The sequence below is a fragment of the Xenopus laevis genome, chromosome 2S (assembly GCF_017654675.1).
Source record: "Xenopus laevis strain J_2021 chromosome 2S, Xenopus_laevis_v10.1, whole genome shotgun sequence".
In the NCBI taxonomy this organism is placed as follows: Eukaryota; Metazoa; Chordata; class Amphibia; order Anura; family Pipidae; genus Xenopus; species Xenopus laevis.
This window is the reverse complement of record NC_054374.1, coordinates 125,318,951-125,334,924: the sequence shown is the minus strand read 5'-3', so window position 1 is coordinate 125,334,924 and position 15,974 is coordinate 125,318,951. Positions and strand designations below refer to the sequence as shown.

At 37.9% G+C, this 15,974-nt stretch overlaps 1 protein-coding gene across 2 annotated transcripts in view; it reads right to left on the bottom strand.

The window, feature by feature from the left end:
* The window catches only part of gtf2f2.S (general transcription factor IIF subunit 2 S homeolog), a 102,329-nt gene extending 86,571 nt beyond the window's left edge, over nucleotides 1-15,758 (bottom strand). Inside the window, exons 1-4 of one of the 2 annotated variants that reach the window (XM_018248133.2) lie at nucleotides 15,494-15,758; nucleotides 13,662-13,735; nucleotides 12,129-12,147; nucleotides 6,475-6,625 (exon numbers count right to left, since the gene is read on the bottom strand). In XM_018248133.2, the coding sequence (XP_018103622.1) occupies nucleotides 6,475-6,625; nucleotides 12,129-12,147; nucleotides 13,662-13,735; nucleotides 15,494-15,562 (313 nt within the window). In that variant the 5' untranslated portion in view covers nucleotides 15,563-15,758. 2 annotated transcript variants of the gene reach the window in all.
* Between the last annotated feature and the right edge of the window lie 216 nt (nucleotides 15,759-15,974).

Sequence of the window (15,974 nt, the reverse complement as noted above, 5' to 3'; positions counted from 1 at the left end):
GGTATTTAATATTTGGAAGATATTGGAAGATGTAAAATTTCCACGATTGGTGGAGCACTAGCTTTAGATGCTGATCTGATAGTACTTTTTTGTTTTCAAATTTCGTTTAGTTTTGAAAGCGTTTATTCGTTTATTTCATAAATCTCATGCTTATCGTATTTTATGTTAATTTCTTCTGATAAAGGAAGCAGGAGACTATGTATAAAACAATGTTTAACTAGCTAATAATTATTGCAAATTATGGAACTTTTTGTATGGATCACACAATGTTTATTGTAAAAAAAAAAAAAGTAAAACCAAATAAACACAAAGTTACAAAAAAAAAAAAAAGAGAGAGACAAAAAGAAAGAATCCTTACACTGCAAGTGCCCAATATTTAAGCCATATCTCAAAGAAGACAACATTCAACGTAAGACTGCCCAGATCTAAAGGCTTTACAGGTTGGCAGTTTGTGCTCTACGGATGTCATTTATGAAGTACATAACTGGAACTATGATTGCATTGTGCTAAATTCAGTCTTAACATTATTGTATTAGTAATGCTTGGATAAGTCAGATCTACAATACCTGACATTTTCACTAAAGATGACAAGCAACAGATAGTAGCATTTCCCCTAAAGAAGAGCACTTTGTTCAAGTCAAAAACTTTCCTGCTGCTATGCAATTTGCTTATCAGTAAATGCCCTCTTTCAAGTATTCCAATAGAGAAATTATCTAATAAAAAAAAAAGATAGGTTTTACATGCTAGTATCAGATTATGGAAAATGTCTGATGCCAAAGTATGCAAGAAAGTCAAGAGATAAGAATTCAGAAGAATGGATTCATACCTTGTTATTATTATTTTTTTTTTTTTTTAAATATTAGTGCTGCAGAAAGACTTTGGTTACAAACAAACAATACAAACTATAGTGTAAAAGAAAGCAGATATGTAGTCAAACAAATCAAAATTTTTTGCCACTGTTAAGGTCCCCATAGACACAAAGATTTTTTGTGCCGAACGACCAATTTTAGCGAAGACCGACCAATCCTTTGAAATTATCGTGTGTTTAGGGGGATTCGAACGACCGTACATCTTACGATTTTTCGGCAGACATCTGTCAGGAAATTGATCGGCCAGGTTAAAAAATCTTTATTGGTCCCAGTGCAATCTATCTGTGTTTGCAGGAACAAGCAGGCAGCTATCCTTTGTTTTCCTGGCAATATCGGCTGAAATGGTCTTTTTAGTTGATGGACAATTCATACGATCGTACGATCGTTTCGAGATAATCGTGGTCTCACGATGACGATAGGATTTTTTTTTTTTAACATATGTTTTTATTTAATTTTCATGGAAAAAAAACAAAACAAAATCAAACAAGATAAACAAGTGATCTTTAAGAAATTTGGAGGAGCAAAGAGAAAAAGAAAAGGATTCCATAAACCATACTGTTTAACATATAGTAATATCAGACAAGTTATCCATTTAACTTTACTGTTTCTATTAAACAGCTCTTTATATGGTGGTAAATCCCATAACCGTAATTCAGTCCTTGACGCTTATAGGATCGGATCTTTTAAACAATCTTTACATCTATGGCCAACTTTAGGTGATCATGTCCATCCTATAATTCGTACTAAACACTTATCTACTGCAGTTGTAAGGAATGTGTGTGTTTTCTGGCCAAAAGCTTACTGTTGCTGACAGTTTCATTTAAATGACAGGGGCAGGTGGCACAAAAACAGTATTTCTTCCCTGGTTGAGATACAACCATAACATTACAAAGCATGTTTATAAAGAGGTATGTAAAAATATTGGCGTAAAATAAATGTGGCATTTATAAAGCTGTGCATTTTTGTTAACTCCCATTTTACAGTCCCATCACCATTTCTGAAATCAACAGGCAGTATCCAATATGGTTAAGTGGTGATATTTATAAATGTGTATATTTTTATTTACTCCATTAATGTACACGGTTATTTTACTCAGCCTCACAGCTGCTGTAATTTATTAAATTAAAGTAAATGGGTTGAGGAGAAATCAGTAACGGAACTAGGTGGGGGTGGGCCCTGGTGCGAGTCGTGCAGCCGGGCCCGCCCCCACCCTCGTCCGTGTGATTTTTCAATGCGGTTGCAGCCGAATCAAGCTGGCTGCAGCCCGCGCGAACCTGCGGGGGTGCGGGCCCTGGCCCAGTTGCACCCCCTGCTCCCCTGGTAGTTACGCCCCTAGGAGAAATTTTTTTATAAAAGGAGTACATTTTGATGTATACCTGTACAGGTATGGGAACTTTATCCAGAATGCTTGGGTCCTGGGGTTTTCCAGATAAGAGATCTTTCTGTAATTTAAATGCCCATACCGTAAGTCTACTAAAAATCATTTAAACATTAAATAAACCCAATAAAATTATGTTGCCTCCAGTAAGAATTAATTATATCTTAGTTAGGGTAAAGGTAGTGTTTTATAATTACAGAGTTAATGGAAATATGCTTAAACATTTTAAAATATTTGAGTAAAATAGAGACTAGGAGTAGAGTGGTCACCTTTTGGGGCAGAAAAGTCTGGGAAGGGGACGGGATGGTGAGGTCACGGTCAGAGCGAATTACATCATAGGGTGGGGCTATGATGTGGCGATCGACAACTGGCCAATCGCCACCTTAATCAAGGAGGATCCTGCCCAGTCTTCCAAATTCGTAGCATAAAGTTAAAATGGTGATGAGTGCTGTATTGTGACTTTGTTTCTTTTAAACAGTTTTATAAATGTGCCTTAAGGCTTGGCGTTTTAACCATTTTACAGGAAGGCGGTCTTAAAAAACATTTTCCTGTTGCATTTAACTACCTCATGTTGCCATGCTAATATTCTAAGCAAATGGTTGTACAGGTATAGGATCCCTTATCCGGAAACCCGATATCCAGAAAGCTCAGAATTACGGAATGGCCGTCTCCCATAGACTCCATTTTATCCAAATAATCCAAATTTTTAAAAATGATTTCCTTTTTCTCTGTAATAATAAAATAGTAGCTTGTACTTGATCCCAACTAAGACATAATTAATCCTTATTGGAAACAAAACCAGGTTATTGGGTTTATTTAATGTTTAAATGAATTTCTAGTAGAGTAGCTTAAGGATTTTACATCTAAACCTATAGAACATGAAGTAAATGGCTGGCAGAGCGGGGCAGCAAATGAAGAATGGTAATTGGAAATAAAGATCTGCATACAGAACAGTCCATAGCTGCAATTAGTTTTACTGAAATGGAAAATACAAATTTCTTTTTTCCATAAAACTCACAGCACGTAAAGTGGTTGTAGACACATATCAGCTCTGTAAATGTTTGTGCCTACCATTCAGATCACAGAATATATATATATATATATCTCTATGCTAATCAAGCCATCAGTGCTGGGCAAGTAAAACACATACATATGTGGTCTTAGAACACAAAATTCTTAATGCATAGTCATGAGGCCTGAAAACTGTAAATTATTTTACAAAAGTAATATGGAGGTTAACCTTCAGACAGTCAAATTTAAGCAGCCAATGCTATTAAATACATTTAAATGCATGACAGAATCATGCCAGCCGATTATATCAACTGGACCAAAAACATTAATATTAGAGATTCATGTAGGGTAGAGCTGAATTGCTGAACTTACTTTCTCGTCACCCTGAGAAAAGGATCCACTGTCAAAAGCAGGAAGTCAGTGGGGGTCATTTATCAACACTGGGCAAATTTGCACATGGGCAGTTACCCATAGCAACCAGATTGTTGCATTCATTGTTCTACCTGCACTGATTTGTTGCTATTGGTTACTGCCCATGGGCAAATTTGGCGAGTGTTGATAAATGAGCCCCAGTGAGCCAACCCCACACATCCAGCTCAGAGGGTATTAAGAGAAACTTTAGGGCAGTTGCAGATATCTTGAAAACACAACTTTTGAAAAGCAAGATCAATTGTAACATTTTTTTTAATGACATTGGCTGTTTAAATTCATATACTGTATTTTTTGGAAGGTGAACATATTAGCATTAGAATAAAAATGGCTTTTTTAACTCGAGTGATCACAAAAACAAGTTATTCCCTTTTCTGCACATTTCTACTCATCTCTTCTACATTAGTATTCTTAGCTGCTTTTTTAAAATGAATCTCTCAAAAGTCAAGATGTTCATAATTAGTAGAATTATTTTCCACCAAGTCCTAATTTTTACAACGTTCGTTCATTAATAATAATTAGACAAATGCAATGATCATTAGACCAGTTATCGAAGCATTTTCAAAAGTAAGAAAAGTTTTGTCTTGTGTAAAAGCAAAAAAATAAATAAACAAACATTTACTATTTGTGCAAAGTGACAGTTTACACTTGCGTCTATTGTTGCTCCGGCTATTGGAAGTAGTGTCCTCCTGCTGTTATTTTTCAGAGTTGTAATCAAGCCCATATCATCTCTATGGAAATGGCTTAGAAAAGTTTTAATAATTTCTATTAGACGTCACACGATGTTGGCCCAATATATTTTCCTTTCTTTTTCTTTTGTAGTACAGAAATAATGATCTGTAATAGGATTACATTAGTAGGAAGACAGAAGGGCTGCTGGGGGGCCAACAGGTACACAGTGGGAACCCTACAATGATTTTGTGTAAAGTAAAGCAACATCTAATTAATCCATTGTATAAACTATACTACAAATTGGTTTTATAATTTTTTAGTGTCAGTATCACTTTAATGAAAATGTTCACAACCGGGTACAATGTATCATTTATGGTGGACTTATTCTGGATCCAGGTGTACAATGTAATCTTCTCTCTATTCCAGATCAACCTTAAACGAACCCACTGCAGGCAAATGTGAGCGATTAACAAAATGGCAACATAACTACTTACTAATATTTTCTTATCAGCACGTCAAACTATTGCCAAATTCTGGAAATCCTCAATAATACCATTTCAAGTGTTCAAACAGAAAGTTGACTGTATCATGATGAACGAGAAACTAGTCAGTTTTCTTTTGCAATACATGACAAATGTTTGAAGGTCTGGAGCTCTATAGACACCCAGATCTGGAATCTGTCACTTTACTTTCCATATGAGGATGTACACATGAGCCTTATAATAATGATTCCTATCAGGAAGCTCAAGGAAATATATTTACATTAACACGAAAGTTAATTGTGTAATACAAGCTCGATAGAGGGGTGGAATTGTCTGTGCTGTTTTTGAGAAATGTATTTTTTTTCCATTTGAACCTTAAAGGAGAAGGAAAGCTCCAAGACAGTTTATTGTCAACAGATTAGCCACAATAGTGCAAGCTAGAGCACTATATTTATTCTGCAGAATGCTTTGCCATACCTGAGTAAACAGCTCTAGACACTGTCTCTGTTTGTTTAGGATATAAGCTTGGTGTGATATCACTTCCTGCCTGAGTCTCTCACTTACAGCTCTGAGCTCAGATTACAGCAGGGATGGGAGGAGGGAGGGGGAGAGGAGCAAACTGAGCATGCTCAAGCCCTGCCCTGGAGGTTTATGCTGAAAACAGGAAGTCTAATACAGAAGCCCATGTGTACACAATAAAAGGGAAGAAATGTGGCGTTTCTTTTGACAGAGGACTCAGAGCAGCATTACTTTGAGGGTTTACTGGTGTATTTATATAAACCTTTCTGATAAAGCTTACTTAATGTTAGCCTTTCCTTCTCCTTTAAGTAGATTATGTTTAAAAGTTACTTAATCTTGTAGTGGCCGTGTGTCCCAGAACGTGCGGAATATTTTGTTTGGAAAGAAACTTCAATAAAAAAAAAGGATGTTTAAAAAAAAATTAAAAGAGAAAGGGTTATGAATTGGGCTATATGTCCTGATCTTTTTCTCTGTGTATGTTAGCAAGAATGCCACAGTACAGGTATGGGATCTATTACCCAGAATGCTTGTAACCTAGGTTTTCCTGATCTTTTTGTACTATGGATTGCCATACTTTAAGTCTATTTTTAAAAAAACAAAACAACAAAACATAAAATAAACCCAAACAGGATTTAGTGACATCAACTACAAGGTATGATTTTATGATCAGAGAAAAAAAAAAATAATTTTTAAAATGTGAATTATAATGAACTTATAATGAACTTATAATGAATCCTATGGGAAATAGCTTTCCTGTAATTCAGTGCTTTCTGGATAAGGGTTATATTTATAATAGATACCAGAACTGCGTTATTTTACGTTTCTCTGTAAAGTATGTGCATCTATGTAATCTGCCTAGTGGAGCTTTATCAAGAGACAATAACTTGCCCAAGTGTGTTCTGGATTTTGAAATGAAAGTGCCCAGAGAAAATACAACTAAAACATGATGAAAACATTAAAGCTCCAAGCATATAATGTTATTGTCAGAATTTATGCCCCAGTGTCAAAAACACCGGCACCACACACTCACCATTTTTTTCATAGTATACACACACATTATATATATATATGGGCACATAAATGATCACATATACAATACTTTTAATAATCTCACCGGATAAGCTTTCAGTAAGCACTGTGAGAGTTTGTCCCCCCACAGACTGCAGCAAAAACGGATGTTCCCTCGGCGTTGATACTAAGGATGATGCTGGCTTCCCTCCAATATCCTGAATGCTTGCAAGTTCTTCATTAAGGGTAAATGACACCTAAGAACAATTTAAATGTTATTACTACTCTACAGGGCTCCTGTATAAAACATCCTGCAAAACATACAGAGCCTTTATTTAATTAAAAACGACATATCTTTGGCAAGAACTTTTCTTTGTCTACAATCCCACAAAAAAAGGAGACTGACAGTTTGGGAGCATAAGAGCTTTTTCCAAGTGTTTTTGGAATGTAGTCAACATTGTACACGGTCAAGCTTATATTATTTTTAAATATTTTATCTTTTACAGAGTGAGATGTAATGCTAGTGTTTTTCTCTATTTAGCAAGATCAAATATAACTACCAATTGGTATCAACACATCATATAATTATGCATTTAAAATGCCTCTTCAAATGGACAGATTATATAATTATGCATTTAAAATGCCTGTTCAAATGGACAGATCACTGCTATCTATTAGTCTTAACTAATTCTAGCCACTTATTTTAGATAATTGTTAAGGTGAAGAAAGGTTATAGTTCAGGGGTCTCCATATTATGTAGGATGTGTCCTTAAAATTCCTTTAAATACAGTTAAGTTTACTCCTACAGCTTAATGCAATGTATTAAAAGGTTAAAGGGCAGTATACTGCCTTGTTTAACATAGAGATTGTACCAATTGTTTTTATCACAAAAACGTTATGGTTTTGTTATTTCTGCTGCTAAACAGGAAAGCTATTCCATGTTTGGTCCTTGTGAGTACCAAGCACAAATGATGCCCACAACTAAGTGGGAAGGGGTTGTTATCTACCTTACAAGAACAAAACATGGAGACACTTCCTTTTAACCTTAACCCAAGAAATATCTAAAACCAAAGATTTTACATCATAACAGCAATGGAGAAAAACATGTTCAACACAAGACTATTCACTGTATTCATGTTGAACAAGGGGGTATACCACCCCTTGAAAGAGGAGGTAACCCCAAAAATAAAAACGTGCCTAATGTAAGGCTCTAATTCTAAGCAACTTTTCAACAAACACTGGAAATATACATTCGATATTGGCAATTACAATTATTATAGTAACAACTGTAAATTGTAAGTTCTTGTGAGCAGGGTACACTGATCACATTTTGTAATCCTTTTTGAAGTATTTTAAGATCATTGTTATAAATTAATATAAAAGTGGCACGGTAATTTCAGCAGTGTACGTTTTCAAGAAAGAATCACAAAACAAGCACTAGTAGCAGAGCTTTTAAGCAATTATTTGCAATGATACTGGAGAGCAATTTGGTTTTTTTGATGCTGCATTTTTTAATAGAGGGAAATTGCCGTGTGCCACTGCACTTAAGGCTCTGTTTGTAATTTTGCCTAGATTGGTGTTGTCTCCCGACATAGCTGCTTACAAGTTCTCACCTCAAAAATACTACTGCATGAGAAGATTAGCAGCCCAAGGAGAGAGGGATGTCATCACTGGGGAGAGGGCTAGCAAAACCTTAAACTAACCTCTAACCGCTAATTTCTTTTCTTGCAATAAACAGGGCAAGCATGTGAAATGGACTATAAATACAGATAAAATAAAACTATACCTGTTTAAATATTCTTTTCATCAGCAGGATGAAGACATTTTTTTTATAAACCCTTTTCCTCTCCCATTACCTGTGCGACGAGCAACGCTTAAGGTGGCCATAGACGTACCTCCCCGATATGCCCACATTGAGGTGGGCAAAACCTGTCTTATCGGATCATAGGCCCTAGGGCCCAATGATCGGATCATAATGCATCAGATACGGGCGGTCGGATCACGGGACCGCATACACGCACAGATGCGCCCGCGATCGGAAGGGATTTTTTAACCTCCCCGATCGAGATCTGGCCAGATATCGATCAGGGAAGCCCATTGGATGGCCTCACACGGGCCAATAAGCTGCCAACTAGGTCTGTCGGCAGCTTTTTCGGCCTCTGTATGGGGGTCTTTTGAAGACAGTGGGAGCTTAGGGAGATGCGTGGCTGAGTGATGTAGGGAGGAGGGTTTCGGGTTTTGGAGAACTGGGCTGATTTCTCAATCGGCTACAGGCTCTTTACTAGAGATGGGGTGCACCTCAAAGATGATGGTGCAGCTATTTTGGGGGAGAAGAAGATGGATTTTAAACTAGGTGTGGGGGGAGGGTTCATGAAAGATTCAGTGGAAGACAGGTTATAAGAGATAGTGGGCAAAGGAAGGGAAAATGGGGGAAGATATTTGTTTGGTGGTACTGTTAAGGATAGGGAGGACCACATGTAATTTATTCAATATGGTACCAGTATTAAATGTATGTTTGCAAATGCAAGGAGTCTGACTGGTAAAATGGGAGAGTTGGAGGGAAAATATGATGTGATTGGTGTGGCGGAAACATGGCTGAATGAGTCACATGACTGGGCAGTTAATATCAGTGGCTATACTTTGTTTCGGAGGGACAGAGGCAATAGAAATGGAGGAGAGGTATGTCTGTTTGTTAGGCAGGGGTTAAAAGCTTATATAAAGGAGGAGGTTATGTTAGCAAATGAGGGGGCAGAAGACTTTTGGGTGGAGTTCTTCACCAATTTTAAAGAATCTAAAAAATTAATTGTAGGAGAAAATTAATAGAAAAGGCTGTTAGTTTGGGTAAAGTAATGATAATGGGGGATTTGAATTACCCAGATATTGACTGGAGCAACCGTACTGCCAGATCAGTTAATGGGAACAAGTTTATAAACTTGATGCATAACAATTTTATGGCACAGGTTGTTGAGGAGCAAATGCTATTCTGGATCTAGTGATCTCAAATGACCTCGAACTTATAATAAATGTGCAATAGTGACCATAATGTTATATCATTCAATGTCTGGTGCAAAAAACAAATATGAATTTTAGAAAAGTTAATTTTAGTGCCTTGAGGGCTGCCCTTCAGAGCATTGATTGGGGCATTATGTTTCAGCTAAAAACACAGAACTGAAATGGCTGTCATTTAAAATAATATTAAATCATTCACATGTAAACATCTTTGCAAGATTAATCTTTCAACACCATTGTATTCTACAGGGCTTTTCTGGTATCTGTTATGTATCCTATGCCTTTTCTCTTTTTTCCAGGTTTAATTGCTGCCCTTATGGCTACACAGCAGCTTGTTTATATAAACTATAGTAGTCTTTCTGAAACAAACACAGAACTTTTATCAGTGCAGATTAACACTACATTATAGTTTAAAAAACTTCGAAATTCCTCCATCAAATTTGATACTTCGATAGTCAAAGTATTTTTTCAATTGAAAACTGCAGTTTTCACTCAAAGGAAAAAATCGTTCGATCAATTAAATCGTTCGAAACAAACGATTTTACAAAAAATACTTTGAGTACTCAAAACTTAGCCAAAGTTTATAGGAGGTCCCCCATCGGCAGGTTTAAGGTGGCGAAGTGTCGAAGTCAACGTTTTTTAAAGAGACAGAGACAGTGCTTCGATTTTCTAAGTTTTTTCAATTCGAATCTAATTTTGGCCTATTTGATGGTCGAAGTACCCAAAAATTACTTAGAAATTAGTTTTTGATTTCGAAAATTCACTTCGACCCTTAGTAAATCGGCCCCTTACAGTTGTGCTCATAAGTTTACATACATACAGTTTTTGACAATAAATGGCTTCAGCCAACCACTAACCATGGGGCTAATTCACTAACCCGCGGAGTTGCGCTAGCGCAGCCTTGGCCGCACTTCGCCAGGCGAAGTTTCGCCAGGGTGCCGCTAATTCACTAAAATCCAAAGTTACACTCAGGGAGGGAAAAGGTAGCGAAGTTGCACTAGCATTAATTTGTCAAGCAAAGCGAAGTTACGCTAGTGATGCCTAATTTGCATACAGCGCCAAGTTAAAGTACAATGGCTGTATATGTAGCAGCAAATACATTACACTACACAAGCCTGGGAAAGCTTCATAAAATAAAATAGAGTTGTAATTTTGCCCTATACATGTGCCCACTGTATAGTTTAGGTGCCATATGTTAGGAAATGTAGGGGGGAAAGAGGGTACCCCAAAAAAAAGTATGATCTTTTCAGCCTATCACCCTTAAAAAAGTAAAAGACGCCAGCGCTTTTTGGGCAAGCCCCATCTACTCTATTGCACTTCTCCTGGTCTGAGGTGGCGAAGGCAAGTCTAGCGCAAGAAGTAACGTTCAGTAAAATGCGCAAGTTAGTGAATTAGCGTAGTTACGTCCCTTCGCCATAGCGCAACTTCGCCTGACGTAAGGGTGCAAAGTGGCGCTAGAGTAGGTCCACTTCGCTAGCGAATTTATGCCACCTCCCGTTAGTAAATTGGAAAAGTAACAAAATGACGTCACGCTGGTGAATATGCGCTAGCATTAACCGCTTCGCACTTTAGTGAATTTGCCCCCATGAGTGAATTGTGTTATTCATATTCTCTGAAAAATGGTTAAGAAATCTGCCAGGGCATGTAAACTTATGAGCACAACTGTAACAGGTATAAGTGTGGGAGAAAAGACACAGTTCAGTTAGATTTTTTAGACTACAAGACTCTTTATGTGCAGGGTTTTCTCTCTTTTATTGGTTGTTGTTGTTGTTTGTAATCCTACATGTTCTATGTTTAAACCTATTTATTGTACAGTGCTATTGAATATTTTATTTATAATAATATTAATTTATTGGCTGAAAATGCATGTGTGCTTTCGGTTTGTACATAAGCACTATACTTCATATAAACTAGAAGACTGACTAATATTTGGCAGTTTCAATATTGGAATTTCAATATTCAAATTGCAAATACAATTAAAAAAAAAAAAAAGATTTTTTATTACCCATATATGAACGTTGTTCACCTTTAAATTAACATTTTGTATTATGTAGAGAGCGATACATTTTTATTATTTGTGGTTTTGAGTTATTTAGCTTTTTATTCAGCAGATCTCCAGTTTCAGCAATTTCAGCAACCTGGTTGCTAGGGTCCAAATTATCCTAGGAACCATGCATTGGTTTGAATAAGAAACTGATTTATGAAGAGGGCTCAAATAAAAAAACAAGCAATAAAACGTAGCAATTGCAAACATTGTTTAACCTTACAGAGCATCTGTTTTTAGATGGGGTCAGTGACCCCTCTAGAAAGCTGAAGAGAATCAGAAAACTATAAAAAAAAAAAAGAAAAAATTCTATAACATACTAAAAGCTAATGTAAAGGTGAACCACCCCTTTTAAAATGTTATCCGATATATTTTTATAAAGACCTGCAGTGTTTGGGCATATAGCGCTCCCCCCCCCCAAAAAAAAACCTTCCTTTCTGGTACTGCAACTTCCCATTCAGAACACATCATTATCCATACTATCACATACATGTTCTCGGATGTGTAATACATTTAGGTATGGAACTGGCCTGTAAAAAGAACGCTGGACACCAACTTGTACTAATAGGAAAGAAATGTAAGAATATAGAAGGGCTGGTATTTTTCCAGTAAATGTTGGCATTTCTGCAAATGTTATTTAAAATGCTTTCCTAAATAAAAATTGCTTATAGTAAGAAAAGAAAAGAAAAAATTTAAAAACTGCTTACCTCGGTTTTCCCTTGATTTCTACAGAAAAGAAAAACATATACATTATAGTCAATTAAAAGTTTAGCAATTTCTCAAAAAAGAAGTGAATGCAAACACAAAGGGGCAAATTCAGGCGCAACTTCGCCGCACTTCGCCAGGCGTAGTTTCGCCAGGCGTAGTTTCGCCAGCGCTCCGCAAATTCACTAAAATCCGAAGTTGCGCTCAGGGGTAGCGTAAGGTTGCGAAGTTGCGCTAGAGTTGATTCGCTATGTAAAGCGAAGTTACGCTAGCGAAGGCTAATTTGCATACGGCGCGAAATTCAAATTTCAATGGAGGAATACGTATCAGCACTACAAATGCCTAGAAAACCTTCAAATCAGCAAATAAAAATTTTATTTTGCCCTACACATGTGCCCACTGTCTAGGTAAGTTGCCATGAGTCAGGAAATGTAGGGGGGAAGGAGGGGAGGCCCAAAAATTTTTTCGATCTTTTTCAGCCTATCACCCATAATGTAGAAAACACGCCAGCGTTTTTTGGGACTTAGAAAAAATTTTGACTTTATTTCAAACAATCCCTATCTACTCTATTGCGCTTCGCCAGGTCTGAGGAGGCGAAGAAAGTCTAGCGTAAAAGGTAGCATTCAGTACACTGCGCAAGTTAGTGAATTTGCGTAGTTACATCGCTAGCGAAAATTCGCCTGGCGTAAGGGTGCGAAGTAACACTAGCGAAACTACGCCAGCGTTCGTTAGTGAATTTGCGCAGTAACGAAAATGCCAAACGCTAGCGAATTAACGCTAGCGTTCGGCGCTTCGGCGCTTAGTGAATTTGCCCCAAAGCTGGTAGATATCGGTTAAGTGTTCATGATCCACACAAGTCGTATAACAAGGAATTATATAAAAAAAAAAAAGAAACACACAGAATGTGTGCTTTTAACAGCAGATCTCCATTTTTTAAGAGAGCAAGCACCTACAAAAAAAAGTTAAAGGAATACAGTTTGTTTAACATACTTCTGCTAGTTACCATTAATATTTTTTTTAGCTAACCCTCTTGGTCTTCAGAGCCTCTGTGGGCAATTTATCAGCCCTGTCCAATGAATTGCTCTGCTAGAAATCTGATACCAAGAAGGAAGACCTTTGGGACTTGTAATATTCTTAGCGACTTTTCAATTGGTTTTGATCTTTTTGGGTTTTTGAATTTGCTTCCCAAGCTATCTAAAAGGGCCTGAGGCTACATAACCCTGCTGTACACACAAGAGCCAAAAGAACTCCAATTTACCACATAAACATTCAAATTTGCTTACAAAGAAGTAAAATGTTTTATCTAAACTCCCCATGATATTAGTCAGTTGTGTTTATAGGACTATTTAAACAGCTAAAAATATAAAAACCCCAGTCCTACACCAAACACAATATCTAGCTGTTGTTATAATAACAATATCATTTATATTAACATTTGGAGAAATATAAAGATCTTTGAAGAACAAAACAGAACAAAACTTGGTAGCTTGGGACCCAGATCCATACATAAACCTTTTATGGTAAAATACACTTACTTAACAATTCTCAGCTTTCCAACTTCTCCTCTGCCAGTTGCTTTTGCCCACTGCTGGGCCAAGTACTTTGGGAGCTAAACATGATAAAATATAGGGGGGGGGAATAAAAATCAGCTACGGTTTGGTATCTATTGTATTACAGATGCACTGTTATATATTATACACCTCTTGGCACAATTCCTTTGAGACATTAATACTATATGTACAGAGAGAGATACTTTTGCTTTAAAGTACAAATAAACCAAACACACAAACATTTGATTTTGTTGATCTATCTAGCAGAAAGCAGGCCTATGCAGCTAATGATTCAAACCAGGGCTTGATGACCCCCCTTCCCCACTGTCCTCCCTGGTTCCAGTGAGATAGTAGGTCCTCCTCTCTTTATAGAGGGCTAAGTGCAGGACCAATATACTACTCCAGGATTCTGGGTACTTTATAGAGGCATGGTACCCGTTATCCAGAATGCTCGGAACCTGGGGGTTTCCGGATAATGGATCTTTCTTTAATTTGGATCTTCATACCTTATTATGTAAAAATTAAAGTAGAAGCTTGCATCGTGTATGGGCCAGAGAGGGAGAATAGGTGACTTACCGTGGAAATATTGTGCGCTGACCACCACTCAAAGGCCATAGGCCAGGTGGAAATAAGGGATTGCCCCATTAAGGGGATGCTGGGACCAATGGGTATTTTAGTCCAAATCGGTCACATACAGAACCCCATATTATAGTGTGTGTTGTAAACCAATGCTCCCTATCTTGGGCCTTTTCTTAGTGGGGAAGCAGATTAATGACGTTGGTGAATACGGTTGTATTGAGAGAGCCAGGCCAGTTAAATTCCGGCCAGGTGGCAACCCTATCTCTCACCCATCTGCCCCTTGTGGCAATTCATTCCCTAAGAACCTCAAAAATCTTCAAGACTTCCCTGACCTGAACAAATATGGGCAATGAAACCTATGTGAGAGGATAGAAGATGTCCTATGATATTGAGGGCAGAGGTCCATGCTCAATGCAGAGTCTTTAGAGTGGAAGTGTATATATATATATATATATATATATATATATATATATATATATATATATATATGAAAGACAGTATTGTTGAAAAAGTGGGTTCTGGCAAATGCCAGAGGGGCTGCTATAAGGTGCCATAGAAAGTCAGTGTTTGGTGGGCTGTTTGGGCCTCTGTGTGGTCTGATTGGGCATCTGTGTAACTGAAATACCAGGGCCTATTTTAATTCTCAGTCCGGACCTGGTCCCATCTGCCAATGAGATTCAGCCCCTGTGGCCCTTATGGGCTTGGGAGGTTGTCCTATTGGCTCCACTTTGCTACAGCTGGGGTGCAAACAGGCCCAGACTGGCAATCTGTGGGTTCTGGCAAATGCCAGAGGGGCTGCTTTAAGGTCCCATAGAAAGTCAGTATTTAGTGGGCTGGTGGGGGTTGTTTGGGCCTCTATGTGGGTTGATTGGGCCTCTGTGTACCTGAAATGCCAGGGCCTATTTTAATTCTCAGTCCGGACCTGGGTGCAAAACTAAGGCAATACCGTATAAGTCAATGTTACCTGCTTAAATCAGACACCGACACAGAATTACGTGGGTTACGCTACTATGATATATAAGGTAGGTCCTAAATCAAATATATAAGAATTAGCTGAAGGCAAAGCACTGGCTCGTCACAAATTACACGAGCCTCTTGTATCAGTACCAGGCAGCTCGTCGCTCGCAACTCCACTTATTTACAGTCTCAACCCCCTTGTGAAGCGGTACATCATCCTGCCACCCCAAACACATGCTCAGAAGGCCTGAACATTTAACCACAGAGCAGTTCTTTCCCACCTTAACAAGCCACATCCCGGTATTCTGTTTAGCTCCATTCAGATCAAGTTCCCCTTTCTCGGCAGACATGGCAGCGATCAATACAAACCACTGCAGGCACTGGAACCGAGAAAACACAGCACAACACGAACTCAAGTGCCGGCGCACACAAATCGACGGATCGCGAAATAGGACACACTTCCGGAAGCGCTCACAAAGCCTCTGTAGGACGCGCGTACTACGTATTGTTAGTGTGAGGCCACCACGGTTGCGCTTAATGCTCGTAACCTACGATAACCCAGTGCGTGTTTCCTATGAAAAGTAAAACAATTACACGTCTAGATGTTTAGAAACGTAGATGTAAGGCACAAGCTGCAAAATGCAATTAGTATTGGGAGAATAAGAAGTGAATATACTAGTGAACCTCGCCGCAGACTTTGTTGTTGACTGTGTCTAATTTGCACTTTGTGTAAATACAAATGGTTGTCCCTCAGTCCCTGCA